This window comes from Oppia nitens, unplaced genomic scaffold (assembly GCF_028296485.1).
Source record: "Oppia nitens isolate AA-2021 unplaced genomic scaffold, nextdenovo-longstitch-racon4-pilon3 scaffold5_pilon_pilon_pilon, whole genome shotgun sequence".
In the NCBI taxonomy this organism is placed as follows: Eukaryota; Metazoa; Arthropoda; class Arachnida; order Sarcoptiformes; family Oppiidae; genus Oppia; species Oppia nitens.
In genome coordinates, this window is record NW_026533243.1 from 1,142,439 (window position 1) to 1,159,029 (window position 16,591).

General features: G+C 19.1%; 1 protein-coding gene across 1 annotated transcript; it reads left to right on the forward strand.

Annotated features, from left to right (window-relative positions):
• The first annotated feature begins 6,834 nt into the window (after positions 1 to 6,834).
• Positions 6,835 to 16,097, forward strand: LOC128961363 (ras-related protein Rap-1b-like). The gene is made up of 4 exons (XM_054307594.1): positions 6,835 to 7,083; positions 12,522 to 12,765; positions 13,395 to 13,651; positions 15,756 to 16,097. The coding sequence occupies exons 2-4, from the start codon at positions 12,543 to 12,545 to the stop codon at positions 15,996 to 15,998; spliced, it is 723 nt and encodes a 240-aa protein (XP_054163569.1). The 5' UTR covers positions 6,835 to 7,083; positions 12,522 to 12,542; the 3' UTR covers positions 15,999 to 16,097.
• The last annotated feature ends 494 nt before the right edge of the window (positions 16,098 to 16,591 follow it).

Below are 16,591 nucleotides of genomic sequence, written 5' to 3' on the forward strand. Positions count from 1 at the left end.
CTCTATTTTTTTGTCTACGATTGAAAAAATTATTGTGGATTTATTAAATGTCATTATCAAGGTTGCTTATGTAGGTTGGGATTTTCATACCTGTGCACATCAAAGATTTCCCAACTAATATTTGATAAGATATACGGAGGCGTTTAAAAAATATTATTTTATAAATTCAAATTGCAATTGTAATACTGTAAATAATTTTTTGTATTATATCATATGTTACATATAATACCAAAGAATGTTTATTTAATAAAATATTTCTATAAAAAAAATTTAAAAATTTCTAAAATATTTTTTTAATAGCTTCATTAAAAATCAATTAATTTATATTCATAAAATAAAAGATTTATAATAAAATCAGTTTTAAATAAAATTAAATGTACATTAAATATATATATTCACTATTTTAAAAAATTACTTTTGTTTTTTATAATGTATATTTTATCTATGCATAAAAAATAAATATTATTTTTCTAATATTTCTAAAAAATATATACTGTAGTTATATTAAATACAAAAAAAAGATTTTATATTTTAGTACATTATACTACATAATAAACTCTATATATATGCAAATAACTTTAAAATATATAATATACAATATATGAATATATTATATCACATCTAAAAATATAGATATTTTAGAAACTTGGAAAAAATTTTAATATAAATAATATATATTTATATTACTTTATTATTGTACAGTATATAAAATGCTGTAATATTATGTAGACATTGTTGCTATAATATTATAATATACTAAATATCTTTTTTATATAAAAATTTTTGTTTTAAAAATACATATGATACTATTTAAATATATTTTWAAAATATTTACTTAAATTATAATCTACTTAGTCAATATAAAGAAATGATTTAGTAAATACAAATAATTATAATTAATTGTACATTTTTAAACAATAAGAAAAAATAAATTAATAATAACTTTATTTTGTTTGCAATATTTGTTTATATAAATACAGTTAAATAATGATTTTGTAATTTATTTATTATTATTATTATTATTTTATTCATTACTAATTCTGTAATAATAAATATAATATTCAATATAAATATAATATGAAAAGCAAAATTAATCAACGATTTTATTATTATTATTATTATAACTGTAGTCTAATAAACATTTTATTATTCATTTTGTTAGATATTTAGAAATCTTGATTTATTTGAATAGTTAATCTAATGATATTAACAAATGGCTAATGAAAATAAATATCAACAAAAAAACTACTGTTTATTATTCAAAGTAAGTAATTTAACATTGAATGTGTTGCGAAAATTGCGGTATAAATTTCTTTGTAAATAATTAATAGTAATAAATACTAAAAATTTCAATATTATTATTATTAGTTAACATGAATTCATAGCTATAACGTAAACAAATGAAATAATTTAAATCTTATTTTTATTTAGTGGTATATTAACTAATAAATTAAAATCATTAGATGATTCATTGAAATTTATAACATAAACTGTACAATATTTAAAACATATATTTTTTTCTCTAAAAGTAACATATTTTAAATAAATAATATTTTTAAATAAATATTTAAATTAGAACTAATTCATTAATAGACAATTCAGTGCAAATAAATTAAATGGAAAATTCAAAATTTAGCAGTTATTTAAATTTAATAATAATAAGATTAAATTATTGTTTATATCATATATGTTTTACTGTTTAAATTAAAATATTAAATATTAATTTTGTTATAGAAAAAAAATTGTAAACAAGTTTTTTTTCATTTATAGTCAATTAAATATAATAAATCAATTGAACATTAGATTTATTACTGACAGTTTCAAAACAATCAATTTGTTTGACTCAATTATAATTGGTTTATAAAAAAATAGTTTTTTTCACAATTATTGCAACAAATAGTTTTCACACTTAGTATATATATAATCTTTAATTTAATATTTCTATTATAAGATTTATGATTATTATAAGTTACAAAATTAAAGAGAGAGAGAGAGAGAGAGAAAAAAAAATTACTAATACTTAGACATTTAATTTTATTAAAAAGAAACTATAATACTATTGAAAAAAACCTAATTGATTTTGATTTCACAATTTATACTGTATAAATAAATAAATAAATAAATTTTTGTTTTTATTTCAATCTTACTTTTTTAAATAATAATAAAAAAAAGTTATAATTCCTTGAATATAGCAAACAAATAAACAAAACTAATTAATTTGATTTATCAATTAATATTTGAAACCAACTTAAATCTAATACAGCATATAATCAATTAGTGATAGAAAATTAAACACAATTTTGCAATCAATTGTCAATTAATTTCATATATTAATATTATTAATTAGATTTTGATTAATAATTAAGTCAACAAAACAACTAATTAGTATAGATTTTTTTTATTGTTGTTGTTGTGCATAAAATATCAGATGATTATTATGGACTATAATTTTATTGGTTAATGTTTACTATTGTATAATAATAATAATATTTAATACAATGATTATTATAAATATTATTGATATTACGATTTAATTATGGTTTAATGTCAAATGCACAAATTGTTTGCAACTAATTGAAAATACAAAAAAAATAATTTCCATATTTCCAATATCTATGATAATTAGATATTTATCAAWAAAAAAAAATAAAACACTTGAAATTAATACAATGTTATTTTTATTAACATTTGACATTAATGTTTATATTTATTATTTATTTTATTTTTGTGTATAAAAAAATTAATTTTCTCGTTAAAACTATTAAATAGGTGTTAAGTGAGGAGAAAAAAACAATAACAACAACAACTACTACTAAAGATTTAATTTATGATAAAATTAAATAGTATTCAGAAATATAAGTTTCTGAGAATTTTTTGTGATTTGAATATAAAAGAGAAAAAAGTGATACAATAATAATCTATTTGTTTATTATTATTTGTTTCAGTATAAAAGTATTATTATTATTATTTTTTATTATTATTGGGACACACCATACTTTTTATAGTTAGTATCAATATTATTATTTGAAGGATATAATGATAATAATATTAATATTAATAAATACAGTATTTGTGGTCACAGATTTTTTTCTTGTTATTGTTATAGCTTTATATAAATACAGTATAATATAAGATATAATAATAATATTATTATGATTTTATCAATATTATCGATAAATTTCACAATACTTTCCGCTTCGTTCAATGTCTATCATCAATACACACATTTGATGTTTATATGTTGTACATTGTATAATAGTATAKATATATATATATATATATATATATATACGTACATTACTGTATACTATAGTATAAACACATAACAATAAAGATAACAAGTCATCAATTATAACAAGCATTTTGTGTTTTGTCAAAAACATAGGGCTTATCTTTTATCATATCTATCAATCCACAMACACACACACACACACACACACACACACACACACACATACACACACATATACACATATATGAACACACATTTATACTACACATAAACACATTTATACTGTACATACATTCAATGAAAGAAAGAGATAACCATTAAAGTCATTTATGTGAAACTAATGGTAAACACTATTTCATTTTGTTGTTGTTGTGGATATTAATAAGGTTTGAATAATTTTAATATAAGATTTATAGATAATTATAATTTTGTTGATTTTATTGATAGTAATAATATATTATAGACAAATAATTCTTGAGCTTAAAGTTTTTTTAATGTTATTATAAAATCAATAAAATAAATCATTGACATTGTTTGTACAGTACAATTTAAAATAACTGTATTTATAAATAAATATATTTAACTATTATTATTAGTATTATTATTAACATTAATATTAAAGTAAATATAAGAATTTGATTTTAAAATGTTAAAATATTTAAATCATATAACTTTTATATTATATGTTATATTTTAATCTATTAAATGTAAATAATTTATCATGGTCATTGCATCAATAACTATACAGTAAACATAATTCATAATAAACATAAATTTTATTTTATTATTGAAAAGTTTTTAAACTGTGTTATACAATGTATAATTTTATTACTTATATAAAATTAAATTTTATAAAATATTTGTAAAAACTTTATTTTTGTTATATTGGGGTTTTCTTTATTTTAATTTTTATAATTTTGTTTTAATTTAAGTTTTTTACATATTAATATTATTGACTTCAAAAATAAAAATTCCAACAAATTATTATTTATTTTATTTTTTTAATTTCAAGAATATTCTGCAATTTAAATATCAGTTTTTATTTCTATTTTTCCTTATCTTTTTGAATAGTAAATTTAATTTAAATTATTCATAAATCTGATAAAATAATTATTATTTTATWTATATATATATATATATATACAGAGTAATATATATATATATATGTTAAGTTTTGTTTTATAATATAATGTTTAAATAAAAATATAATTTGATAGCAATAGTAGTTTTGTGTGTATTTTTGTATTTTTATGACCTAATTATTTGTTAAAACCATATTTAAATAATAATTCTTGATAAATAAACTAATAAATTATAATCATAATTGTTATTATGAAAAATAGATTATAAGTATATATATATATATATATATATATATATATATACTGTATATTTTAACAATTAGTATAACTTTGCAATATAAATAAATCTTGTAGTCTAAAACTGTTAAATGTTATATTAATTATTTTATTCAATTATCAAATTCAATTTTAGTAGTTAAAGAGTTTTTTTATTGATCTAAATAATTAGTTTAATTTATTGATAAATGTGTTTGTGTTTGTATGTGTCTATCATTGTTAAAAAAACTTGATTTAACCTAAATTTTTAGGCAAACTATTGCAGTTAATAATAATAACAACAACAAAAATACTACATATTATGACAAACATACAAAAATTGGTTTCATTAAACTTAATTATTATGTGTCTATATATATATATATATATATATATATATTTACGAAATTTAGATTTGATAGATATAACACATAATATTGTTTACAATTTAACGATTAACAAAAATTAATGTTTTCTATAAATTATATACAATATTTAAAAATAATATTAAATATAATTTATAATTTCATTAATTTTACTAAAAAATAATGATAACAATTGTGCATTTCTCTGATTATTATAAAAAATATACTATTATTTATATATTTTTGTTGTTGTTTATTTTCTRTATATATAAACATTATGTTTATCTTTCAATAAAAATATATTTTGTATATAATTGTTATTAATCTGTCTCAAAGTATTAGACAATATAAAGTTTTATACAATTTATTGTCATATATAATAAAATCAATTAATTAGTTTAACAATTTTCGACATTTTAAATTGTGTTGTTTACTATTTGATAGTTATATATAATATATTAAATAATTGATTGTGACTTTTTTTAAGCACAAATAGTAAACACAATAATAAAAATCACTAATTATATGACAAAAATATTTAACTACAATATAAATATGCGTTCATTAATTTAATAATAATAATAATAATAATATAAATGTCATAAATAATTTGTAAATTGCAATTTAATTAAAAAAATAACTGGTTATTAAATATTGTATAATTTTGCACTAAATATTGTATAATTATTATATTTCACTATAAAAATTGCTATTGAATTTATTATTCAATATCTTATATCATATATTATATAATAATAAAATAGTAACAATAATAATAATAATTGATTTTTTACTTTCATTTATATAATAATATCTTTACGTTGTGTACAAATAAACTAAAATAAACCCTATTAAGTATTAATACTTATTGTTATATCAGTATATTTACTTATTAATGTCGATAAATACAAATACAGTGTCATAATAATCACTCTGTAGATCATATACTGTACACATATTAAGACAAACATATCTCCTAACTATACTGTATATAAATTATATAATCCTAAAAATAATACTCAAAAAAAATAAATAATAACAGTTCACAAATTATATTCATGAATTTTATTGTATTTTTGTTTTGTTTTGTTTTATCAAATAAAATTAATCTCTCGTTGTGTGTATGTGTTAGTCTTATATATATATAATAGACAACACATATAGCCGTCAGCTACCTATTCAATGATTGCCGTTAGCTTAAACAACTTATCCAATATAACACTATTACTACTATTACTATTGATTTCCTAATAAATACAGTTTTTGACTATCAATGTATTGCAGACGACTGGAGACGATTTTACTTTACTTATCAGAATTACCTATCAGATCGCACAGGTGTTTGACTCTCTTACCTTTAACTGTCTTTAACTATACTCATAAAGACAGTATTATCCACTGGTGGTGAGCCCTTATAAAAAAAACTTGCATTACATAGAAAAGAAAAAAACAATATTAGATATACATCTAAGTTTATACAATATCATTTTATATACAGTGTACAGATTGTATATATGATATGCAATATGTCATTAATATGCAATAATAATAAAAATCTATGCAATTAATTCAATGCACTGTTACTACTAATTTGAATATTATATTAAACTATTCTAATTAATTATTGCATTTGAATATTATTGCTATTTAATTATTAGAAAAAAATAATTCAAATCAATAGTAATGTGTGTGTGTGTGTGTGTGTGTGTGTGTGTGTGTGTGTGTGTGTGTGTGTGTGTGTGTGTGTGTGTGTGTGTGTGTRTAATGTAGTTTATAACTATCAGTAACCAGTAAGCGCAGCATCCAATATACTATCAGTACTGAGAGTGACTCTGTTATGTTGATAGGCATAGAGGACTGGTATATAACTGTGCGCTCAGTAGTTATCAATGCCATTCCTCGCTTAAACAGTCATTCCATACATTTCATAGAAAAATTCAAGAATATTCACTTTAACTCTATCTCTCACTTTCTCTATGAGTGTGTATACGACTATATATATAATATACTGCATTCAAGTTCAAGTTCAGTATACAGTATATAACAATTGAAGAGCGGGCACTGGTAGCCAAAAACCAAATTCAAACACTGCAAAAATTAACTCATCATAATTGCTATCTCATCAAACATTCAAACATTACTACATTGGGTATGTTTTATGCATATTTATTTTGTTATACTATAGTACTGTATATGCATTTGCATTAATTAGTTTTATTAAAATTACATTCATGTAATTGTTAACATTGTTATTCGTGCAAATTAATTAACTAAGTTTTTTATTTGCTTATAGTTTAGCGTAGCTTTTAATTTAACAAAATTTTTTATGTATGTATTTGTCTTTTAATATTAAATAATTTGCATAATAATAATAATAGATGTTTGAATTGATTAACTGAAAGTTTTTGATTTTTTGTGCAAATAAATCTATTTTATTTTTAATATATATTTTGTAGCTTTTTTAAGTTTATTTAATTTTTTAAACTTAGATTTTAGATATTTTCTACAAGTTTTTTTGTTTTAAAAGTTTTAATAAAATATTTTTTTTAATTAATAAAAAGTAACGTTTTTTAGTTAATATTTATGTAGTATTATATATAATAGTTTGAATAAAAACGCAAAAATTTAGAAGATTTTTTAAATGAAATAATATTTTATATTATATAATAATAAAATTTAATAGATCATTTGTAGCTAAAAATGTTATTAAATTTTAATATATTTATTATTGTTATTACAATATACTTAAATAAAATATTAAATAAAATATTTATATTAAATAAAATGCTTTAATATTTATAGATATTATTAAATTTTTTGTATTTAATCTATATATATATATTTAAACTAAAAAAATAATGATTAGATTAAAATATTTTTAAATTTTAATACAATATATTTAATGTATTATCTAAATTTTATTGTTTTTTTAGTTATAACTTTATAAATTATTGAACTAAATACTGACTAGATATATTATTATATTATTATTTAAATAAAAATTTTATTAAAATATATTTTATAGTTTCAAATTATAAATTATTTTTATTTCATTATATCTGATAGGTCAATAATTTATTATAATCTTAAATTAAACTTATTGTCAAAATTGACATTTTATACTTTTTTTATTTAATAATTTATTACTGTTAACTTATCTCATTATAATATAAATTTTTATATTATATATATGTATTATATATAGTTATATATATTTTMTAAATCATAATATAATTTCACACAAAAAGTGTGACTAAAATCATGAGTTATTATTTCTTTAATGTTTTCTGTAATTACATAACTATTTCCCACACATATTTAACTACTATTGTCAACCCTCGCAAACTCTATAATAATGAGATAAATTAGTTATCTTTATATAAATTATATAAAATTTATATATAAAAATAAATTAACAAATATTTGATGAGCAAAAAAACTGTTATATAATTATTTTAAAACAATTATTATCTAATTACATACACATCAATGATGCTATAAGTTATTATAATTATATAACTCCTACTCGCGCGTTGTTAATAAAAAAATAAAATAAAAGTCTATTATTGATAATAATTGGACTTTTATTTTATTTTAAGAGAATTTTTCATAAAACTGATTATTTATTAATATTAAATAAAATTAGACAAAAAAATATGTCCATTACTTGGAGAATATTCTGTAAAAATAAAGAATTTCAATGTCAAAGCCTAGATAATACAGTATCTATACATTGAATTAATTGTAATGCAATGAATGCTAAAATCTTATAAATTATTATTATTATTATAACTGTTAACAAATAGCATAACTATGCCTAAAATGCAGTGAGCAGTTGTTGCTCAGGGATACAACTCTGGTAAAGCAATTTGTAGCTCAGGATGTAATGAAATATTTAATATATATAGAAATATATATATTATATGTATATATAGTTATAAAGAATACACTATACATTAACATAGTATAACTGTGTTATGAATATATAATTGGTTAAAATTGAGCAAATAAATTAGATACTGTATATTGCATTTATTTATATATATATATAAATTTATTTGGTCATATACTAGTATATATTTTTACTGTTACTATGTGATATAAATCAGCTCAGGTATATAAATGTATGAAATGGACATTACAGTTTTAGTCCTACCGGTTCCAACTAGATTTGGAAACACTAATTTTTATGACATTCGTGTGCAAACATTTATTTAACAAGTTTTTACTGTTTATTTTAATGTGTAATATAAGACATTATTTAAGCAAACATTATATATTATATACTCTATATTGAGATATACTATACTATAATATATAGATATTGCTCTCTAAGTTGACCCTCAATTTACTATTTTTTTTATTTCACAACGCTTTTTATTATTAGTTGTGTTGAAATGATAAAATAATTTAAGTAAATATAGTTTTATATTTATTATTATAATAATGTTTTATAAAAAGACTCATCAATCAAATCAAATTAGATAATATTAGAATATATATATTAATACTATATATATTATTTTTTAACAGTTTTAAAACAAGTGTTTAGCATAAATTATTTTTATGACTTTAGTATAATATAGTAATACTAATTAAATTAAAAAATATATTAGAATTTATAGGTCTAATAAAAAGAAATGCTGAATAAAATAGTTATTAATATACATTAATATCAATTACATGTGTAATTGTTTTTTATGTTATTAATTTACATATTCAGCAATCATATAAATAAAATTATTTATTTATTTACTTTGTTTTGCAAATATAATAATAAAGAAAACAAGTATATAAATATTGGTTATAATTACATTTAATATTAATGACATAATATATTTAATAAAATAAATAAATAATTAAAAACATGACATATCAATTAATATATTGTATATTATATAGTATTTTTGAAAATTTATATTTAATAAATCAAATGATTATATATTAAACGTTAAAATTATTTATTATAATATGTAATTATTTAGAAAATAATAATTAAAAACAAATTTCTGGAAAATAATAAATAATAAACATATTGTACAACATTTACTATTAAAACTAGCTAATTAAGGACATAGGTTATCCAAATAACTATAAATATTTATAACAGTTATAATTTGTAATTTTTTTTATAAATATAATAAATAAATAATTAGACATATTAGACAAATAATTACATATGTTTTTTCATAATAATTGTTACAGTTAACTTCAAGTGGTTTTAATATTTATTATTTTTTTATGTAATAATAAATTTTTCATACAATAATTAAAACACTTGAGATCTCAATTTAATATTTAATGGTAACAATAACTCATAATGACATATAAACTGTTATTTTTGTTGCCAAACAAAAAAAACTTTCTAATTATAATTATTTCAACTTATAATTTTGGCGTCAAAAAACTAAATTAACTTTTTCTCAAATATAGTAATAAACTAGAAGTTTAATTATTACAATATATATATATATATATATRTGTTTTTTCTGTAAAATAAATGTTGCCCTAAATCTCACAAAATTGCGTACAGAATATTCTTAGAATTAGTATAGTTTTATATTTATATATAATTAATTGGAATTTATATATTAATATAAACTATTGTTCTAATAAATGGTTTTATGATTTCATACTTATATTAATGGATCTAAAATTAGCTAATATACAATATAAATTGTTTATATTATGTATATAAAGTACTATACTATATATTATATACTGTATTATATTATATATTATATACTATACTACAATATATACAATTGTTAGACTATTGTTATATATCTTGTATATATATATTGAATATAAAGTATTTTGTATAATAAAAAATCTGTTTTGTAAGCTGTTGTCCAGTAATTGAAAAAAGTGACCCAATTTTGGTAACAATCAAAAACAGCAACTATTATATATAGTATTGAGTATTACTTTAAAATTGTTAACATTAGATACACCAATGTCATTGTGTTTTTTAGAGATTATGTATCAAAGTCAGCAATATATATATTTGTAAAGTTAAAAACAGTTACAAAATATCGTATTTTTTATATAACAACAAATTGTTTTCTATAATTTTTATAGTATAACATAAGTAAAATATATTTTTTTAAAGAAAATGTTTACTTGAATAATATAGTTTTTTATTAAGTTTGTATTGCCATAACACAMACACACACACAWACACACACACACACACACACACACACACATACATACATTTATACATATATACTGTAAAGACTTTACATTCAATGAGAGAAAGAGATAACCATTAAAGTCGTTTATGTGAAACTAATGGTAAACATTATTTCATTTTGTTGTTGTTGTGGATATTAATAATGTTTGAATAATTTTAATATAAGATTTATAGATAGTATCTTCTAATGACTAACAATTGAGATATTTAAAAAAAACCAATTTTATCCAATAATTCATTTTATAACTTATTTAATATATTGAATATATTTTTTCGAGTGATGTAAATAATGGTTGTATTATAAATCATAGGAAAAAAACAATCAATAGATATCAATAGCGCACAGAAAACTTTATCATTAAGTAAAGCCAAATATATTGGATTTATTTTTTTTGAGGTTATTTTATTTCAAAACTACAATAAACAAGAAAATTGAAGAAAAACTAAATTTCTGTGTATTATTATTATTATTATTATTAGGTGTGGGATTTATGTTTTTTATTTATTTTTTTTATTTTCCATTACAATCAACAAAAAAATGTGTGTCAAATTGTTTTCAATTTGTTGTATGACTTTCAGTGTCACCAAATAAACTGTATTATCGATTTTAAATTTAGACATTTATTGGATGAAAAAGTAAACAAAAAATATTTTTAAACATTTTTTGTCATTTTTTGTCATTTTTTGTTATTTTTTGTCATTTCAGTATTTTTCTGTTTATCGATATTCTAGTCTTACATTTGTTATTTTTTTAAAATAAAATATTCAATAAAAAATTATTAAATTAAATTTAGTTTATTTTTATTTATAAGTTATACAAATACTAGATTATGTAAATATATTAACTTGTTATTATAAAATATTATTTTAATATACAGATACTATTATCTATTATACTAAATATAATACAAAATCTAAAAAAACACTTTCAAAAATATTTATTTTTATTTAATGATTTAATTATGTAATTTTATATATAGTATAAAATAATATTTAGTTTTACTGACAGCATTGTCAGATAAAAAAAACAATATTTTTTATTATAAAATTGATATAATTAGCATATTTTTAGTAAATAATAAACGTTTACATTAACAAAATAAAACATATGGGATTAATGTATTGTAAATATGTTTTGAACTAAAAAAAATAGATAAACATTAATGTATTTCCTAAAACTTTATTATATTATTTTTAGTTTCGTTGTTTTCAATAAAAATAAGCCATTATTTTTTTTATTTATTATTATTATTATTACCAAATACAGTAAATTATTATATTATTTACGCTTTTTTATAGAAATATTAATATACAATATAATTAATTTGTTGATTTGATAATAATAAAAAAAATTAATAAATTTTTTCAATTTGAATATTATAATATTATAGCATAATTGGAAATCGTTAGATATGCCACAACAGCATATATCGCAAATGCCCCGATTGGGCACTTTGGTGTCCAGTCTGGACGGCCATCAGCGGGTAAACCTACACTGTCGGGTAGTGGTGTTGGGTGCGGCCAAAGTCGGCAAAACGGCAATTGTCGAACAATTCCTTTACGACGCCTTCCCAGTACTTCACTCGGCAACTGTCGAACAGTTATATAGAGCCGAATATCAGGTGCGCGGCACAGGTATGTCATCAATTTTTTTTAAATTAAAATATTTATTTAATTTAATCTAATCTATAAAAAGCCATATAAGTAGTTATAATATATTATACTAAATAAACATAAACTTGATTTTGAAGTTAGACTTAAATTTATAAAAAGAATCTATTTATATATATACTGTAAATTGAAATATCATTAATTAATTAACTTATAGAGAGAAACAAAACTGTATAAAACTATTAATTTTATTTTGAATTTTTCTATACAGAGGTAAATACATTAATGAAATAAATTAAGAGACTTTTTATTTTAATTGTTTTAATTTTTTCAGTTCAATGATAAATAGTTTTTTTTATATTGCAAACCTTTCAGACATTTTTCGTGAAATACAAATTAATTTAAATATACAGTACTTTACTATTTAAATATTTACTATTTAGTAATAACAACAATAAAATTTGACGTCAGTATTAACTTTAAGCGATAAAAAGTAATAATAATACTGTATAACAAACTTTTAATGTAAATAACTTATATATATATAAATTTGACTTTTTTCTCTATTTGTCTATGTTTTTCAATTAATTATATTATTTAAATAATATTAATAACCTACTAATCCCTTATTTTTTTCAATTGATTATTATTAGGTTCACTAACGTTAGACATATTGGACACCAGCGGTTCGTATGAGTTCCCAGCGATGAGACAGTTGGCCATCAAATCGGGCGACGCATTCATACTTGTCTTCTCACTCGACGACTACGAAACGTTTGAAGAAGTTAGACGTCTTCGGGAACTGATTCTCGAGTTGAAGTCGACGGACAACAATGATAACCAACCAATGATACCCATCTGTGTTGTCGGCAATAAATGTGATTTCGACGATAAAAGAGTCATAAGAAAGGTATTATTATTTCACTACTTTTATCCATTTTTAATCTCACTGTCCTTCAACTTATATATATATATATTATATACTTATTGATTGCTAGTATTTTCAAACTATTTCTTAATAATAATTGATTTTTATTGTATACTCCATTGACTTAAATATTATATACAGTATATTGTATGTAATCTCTTGTTCTAAACAATTGTTAACAATTTCTTTAACAATTGTTTCCCAAACTTTCTTATTATTATTATTTTATTTTTATTTAATTCACTTTTTCTATTTCTAATCAATAGTAATATTTCATTTGATTTTTTACTCTCAGTCTCTATTGTATTCATCACTTGAAATGATTCACTCGTTTGTTTAGAAGTTTTTCCACATATTTTTTTAAATATTTTATTTTAGTTTATTTTTTTATACAAATAATTTTTATATTCAATGTTCACGACATTGAATTGAATTAAAAACTTAGTTTTTTGTTGTTATTTAAGTTGAAAACTGAATTGAATGCCAAAAATGTCAATGCATTTCAAATTATCAAACAATGACTTTTTTATATAAGGCTTTATTTTGTTTGTATATATATTTAATATTTTTTTTAAAAATACGAAATTTCATAGTTAATAAATAGGCATACTGTCTATATAATGATATTTTTTTGTTTATTTTTTTAAAAATAATAAGCTCTTTTAAGTKACTAGTAGTGGACAGTTAGGACAGATAACTACTAGTTCAACGTTCAATAGATTATTAGAGTATATGAGTTACTGTATTATATAAACTGTATTTATAAAGTAATACAACTTTCATATACAGTATATATATATATATATATATATATATATATATATATATATATATATATATATATATATATATACATATATGTATATATTGTTCAACGAACCATAGAATTATAAATATTCCAGTAATTAAATTATCATTGAATTATTTTTGATGAATAAATTTCTAACGATATTATATTATGTGTGGAAAACTTTTAATTATTATTTGGTTGATATTATTTTGCTTCAATATTACTGTACTATTATTGTACTAAATTTATAGTAGGATATATTACTGATATTACTGTAGGTATAAAATATAGCATATTGGATAGATTTTAATTAAAAATTGTCATAATAATATAATATTAAATATCAATACAATGTTGAATACAATGTCAAATACAGTTGAAATATATATTATTGAATAACCACTCAACTTTTCAATTAAATTGCTACTCAATAGACAATAAAAAAATTAGTTTTATTTAATTATTTTTTTTAAAACAGATATATCAAACTAAGCAAACATATCTACAACAACTAAAATATTTGACAAAATTTATCAATATTTTATCTGAAATTATTAAATTATAATATACATACAGTATACATATGTATTGATTTTTTTCTTAATAAATATATTTATAGTTTGAGTGTTTTTAATGAACTAACACAAGTGACCCGGGGCATTAATAAAAATGAAAATAATTTATTTATAGATATATATCTCTGTAATACATAGTGAATGTCTTCAAGCAATTTTGAAGTCGATTACTAAATATAAATGTATTAAAAATTGTTATTTGATTTGCATATTAATAATAGCTAATCAATAATATTTTGCTTAATTGATTATCTCACCTAAATAAACACATTAAAAAATTATTGATTTATTATTAAAATATTTATTTTAATAATCAACATTTTTTACTTATAATTTTTATTACCAGTATATAAATTATATAATTTAATATAATATTATATTAAACTTATATAATAGAAAAAATGTGTTTATATATATATATATAATTTGATTTTTTTTAYATATCTATCTATTGAATATATGATATCTCATTTCACTTATTTCTAGACATTTCAATATCATATTCAATCATATCTTAATAATAATAAATGGGATCTAATAAAACATAACAAAATATACAAAATACACACACAAAAAATCCCAGACTTTCTATATGACATTTGATATGATAACAATTATTATTATTATTGTTTTTATTGTTAACCACCAAAAAAACCCACCAAAAAAATGATAACATAATTAATCAATTGTTTACTCTCTCTCTCATTTGAAAAATTTCTAGGAAGTGGCTGAAAGTGTCATATGTCTGGACTGGGAGAACGGTTATGTGGAATGTTCGGCCAAAGAGAACCAGAATGTCGTTAAAATATTTCAGGAGCTGATGATTCAGGCGAGAGTGCCTTACGATGTCGGACCGGCCATTGCCAATGGCAAACCACGACGGAGCTCATTGCCCGAGTGTCCCATTAGTCCGACTGTCAAAGATAAGAGAATGCCTAAAAGAAACAGCTGTGCCGTATCATAATAAGCCCATTATCATTCCCGGGAGCTCATGGAGTTAATTTCAATGACCCCGCACTCTCAAGTGATATTTGTGTTGGTTTTATATATATATATATATTGATATATATGCCGTCAATTGGGACATCGATAAGAAATATATGTTAAAAATATATATATCTATATATATATATGTAATGTAAAAAACAAAGTGTTTGGACATCGATTGAAAGTTTCATTTATAATAAATTTCAAAAACAAACTTTTGAAGTCTCATCTGTATATCTTTTAACTTCGTTACCATTTTTATCTCCCCTATACTCTCATACTTTATTCATATACAGTAACTTATATACATCGATATATGATATATAGATATACAGTATATATATATATAAATCTTATTAAATAAATCAATTGGATTTTAGTTTTTAGACAAAACAAAAAAAAGAAGATAAACCAATTAATTATTATCTGATTTAATTAATATTTAAATTGAAAAAACATCTGTATAGAGACATAAACACCATATTATTAATTATTTTAGTAGTAAAATTTTCCAATAAAATAATAAATCAAAAAAATAAAAAATAAAAATCATTATATACATTATACATA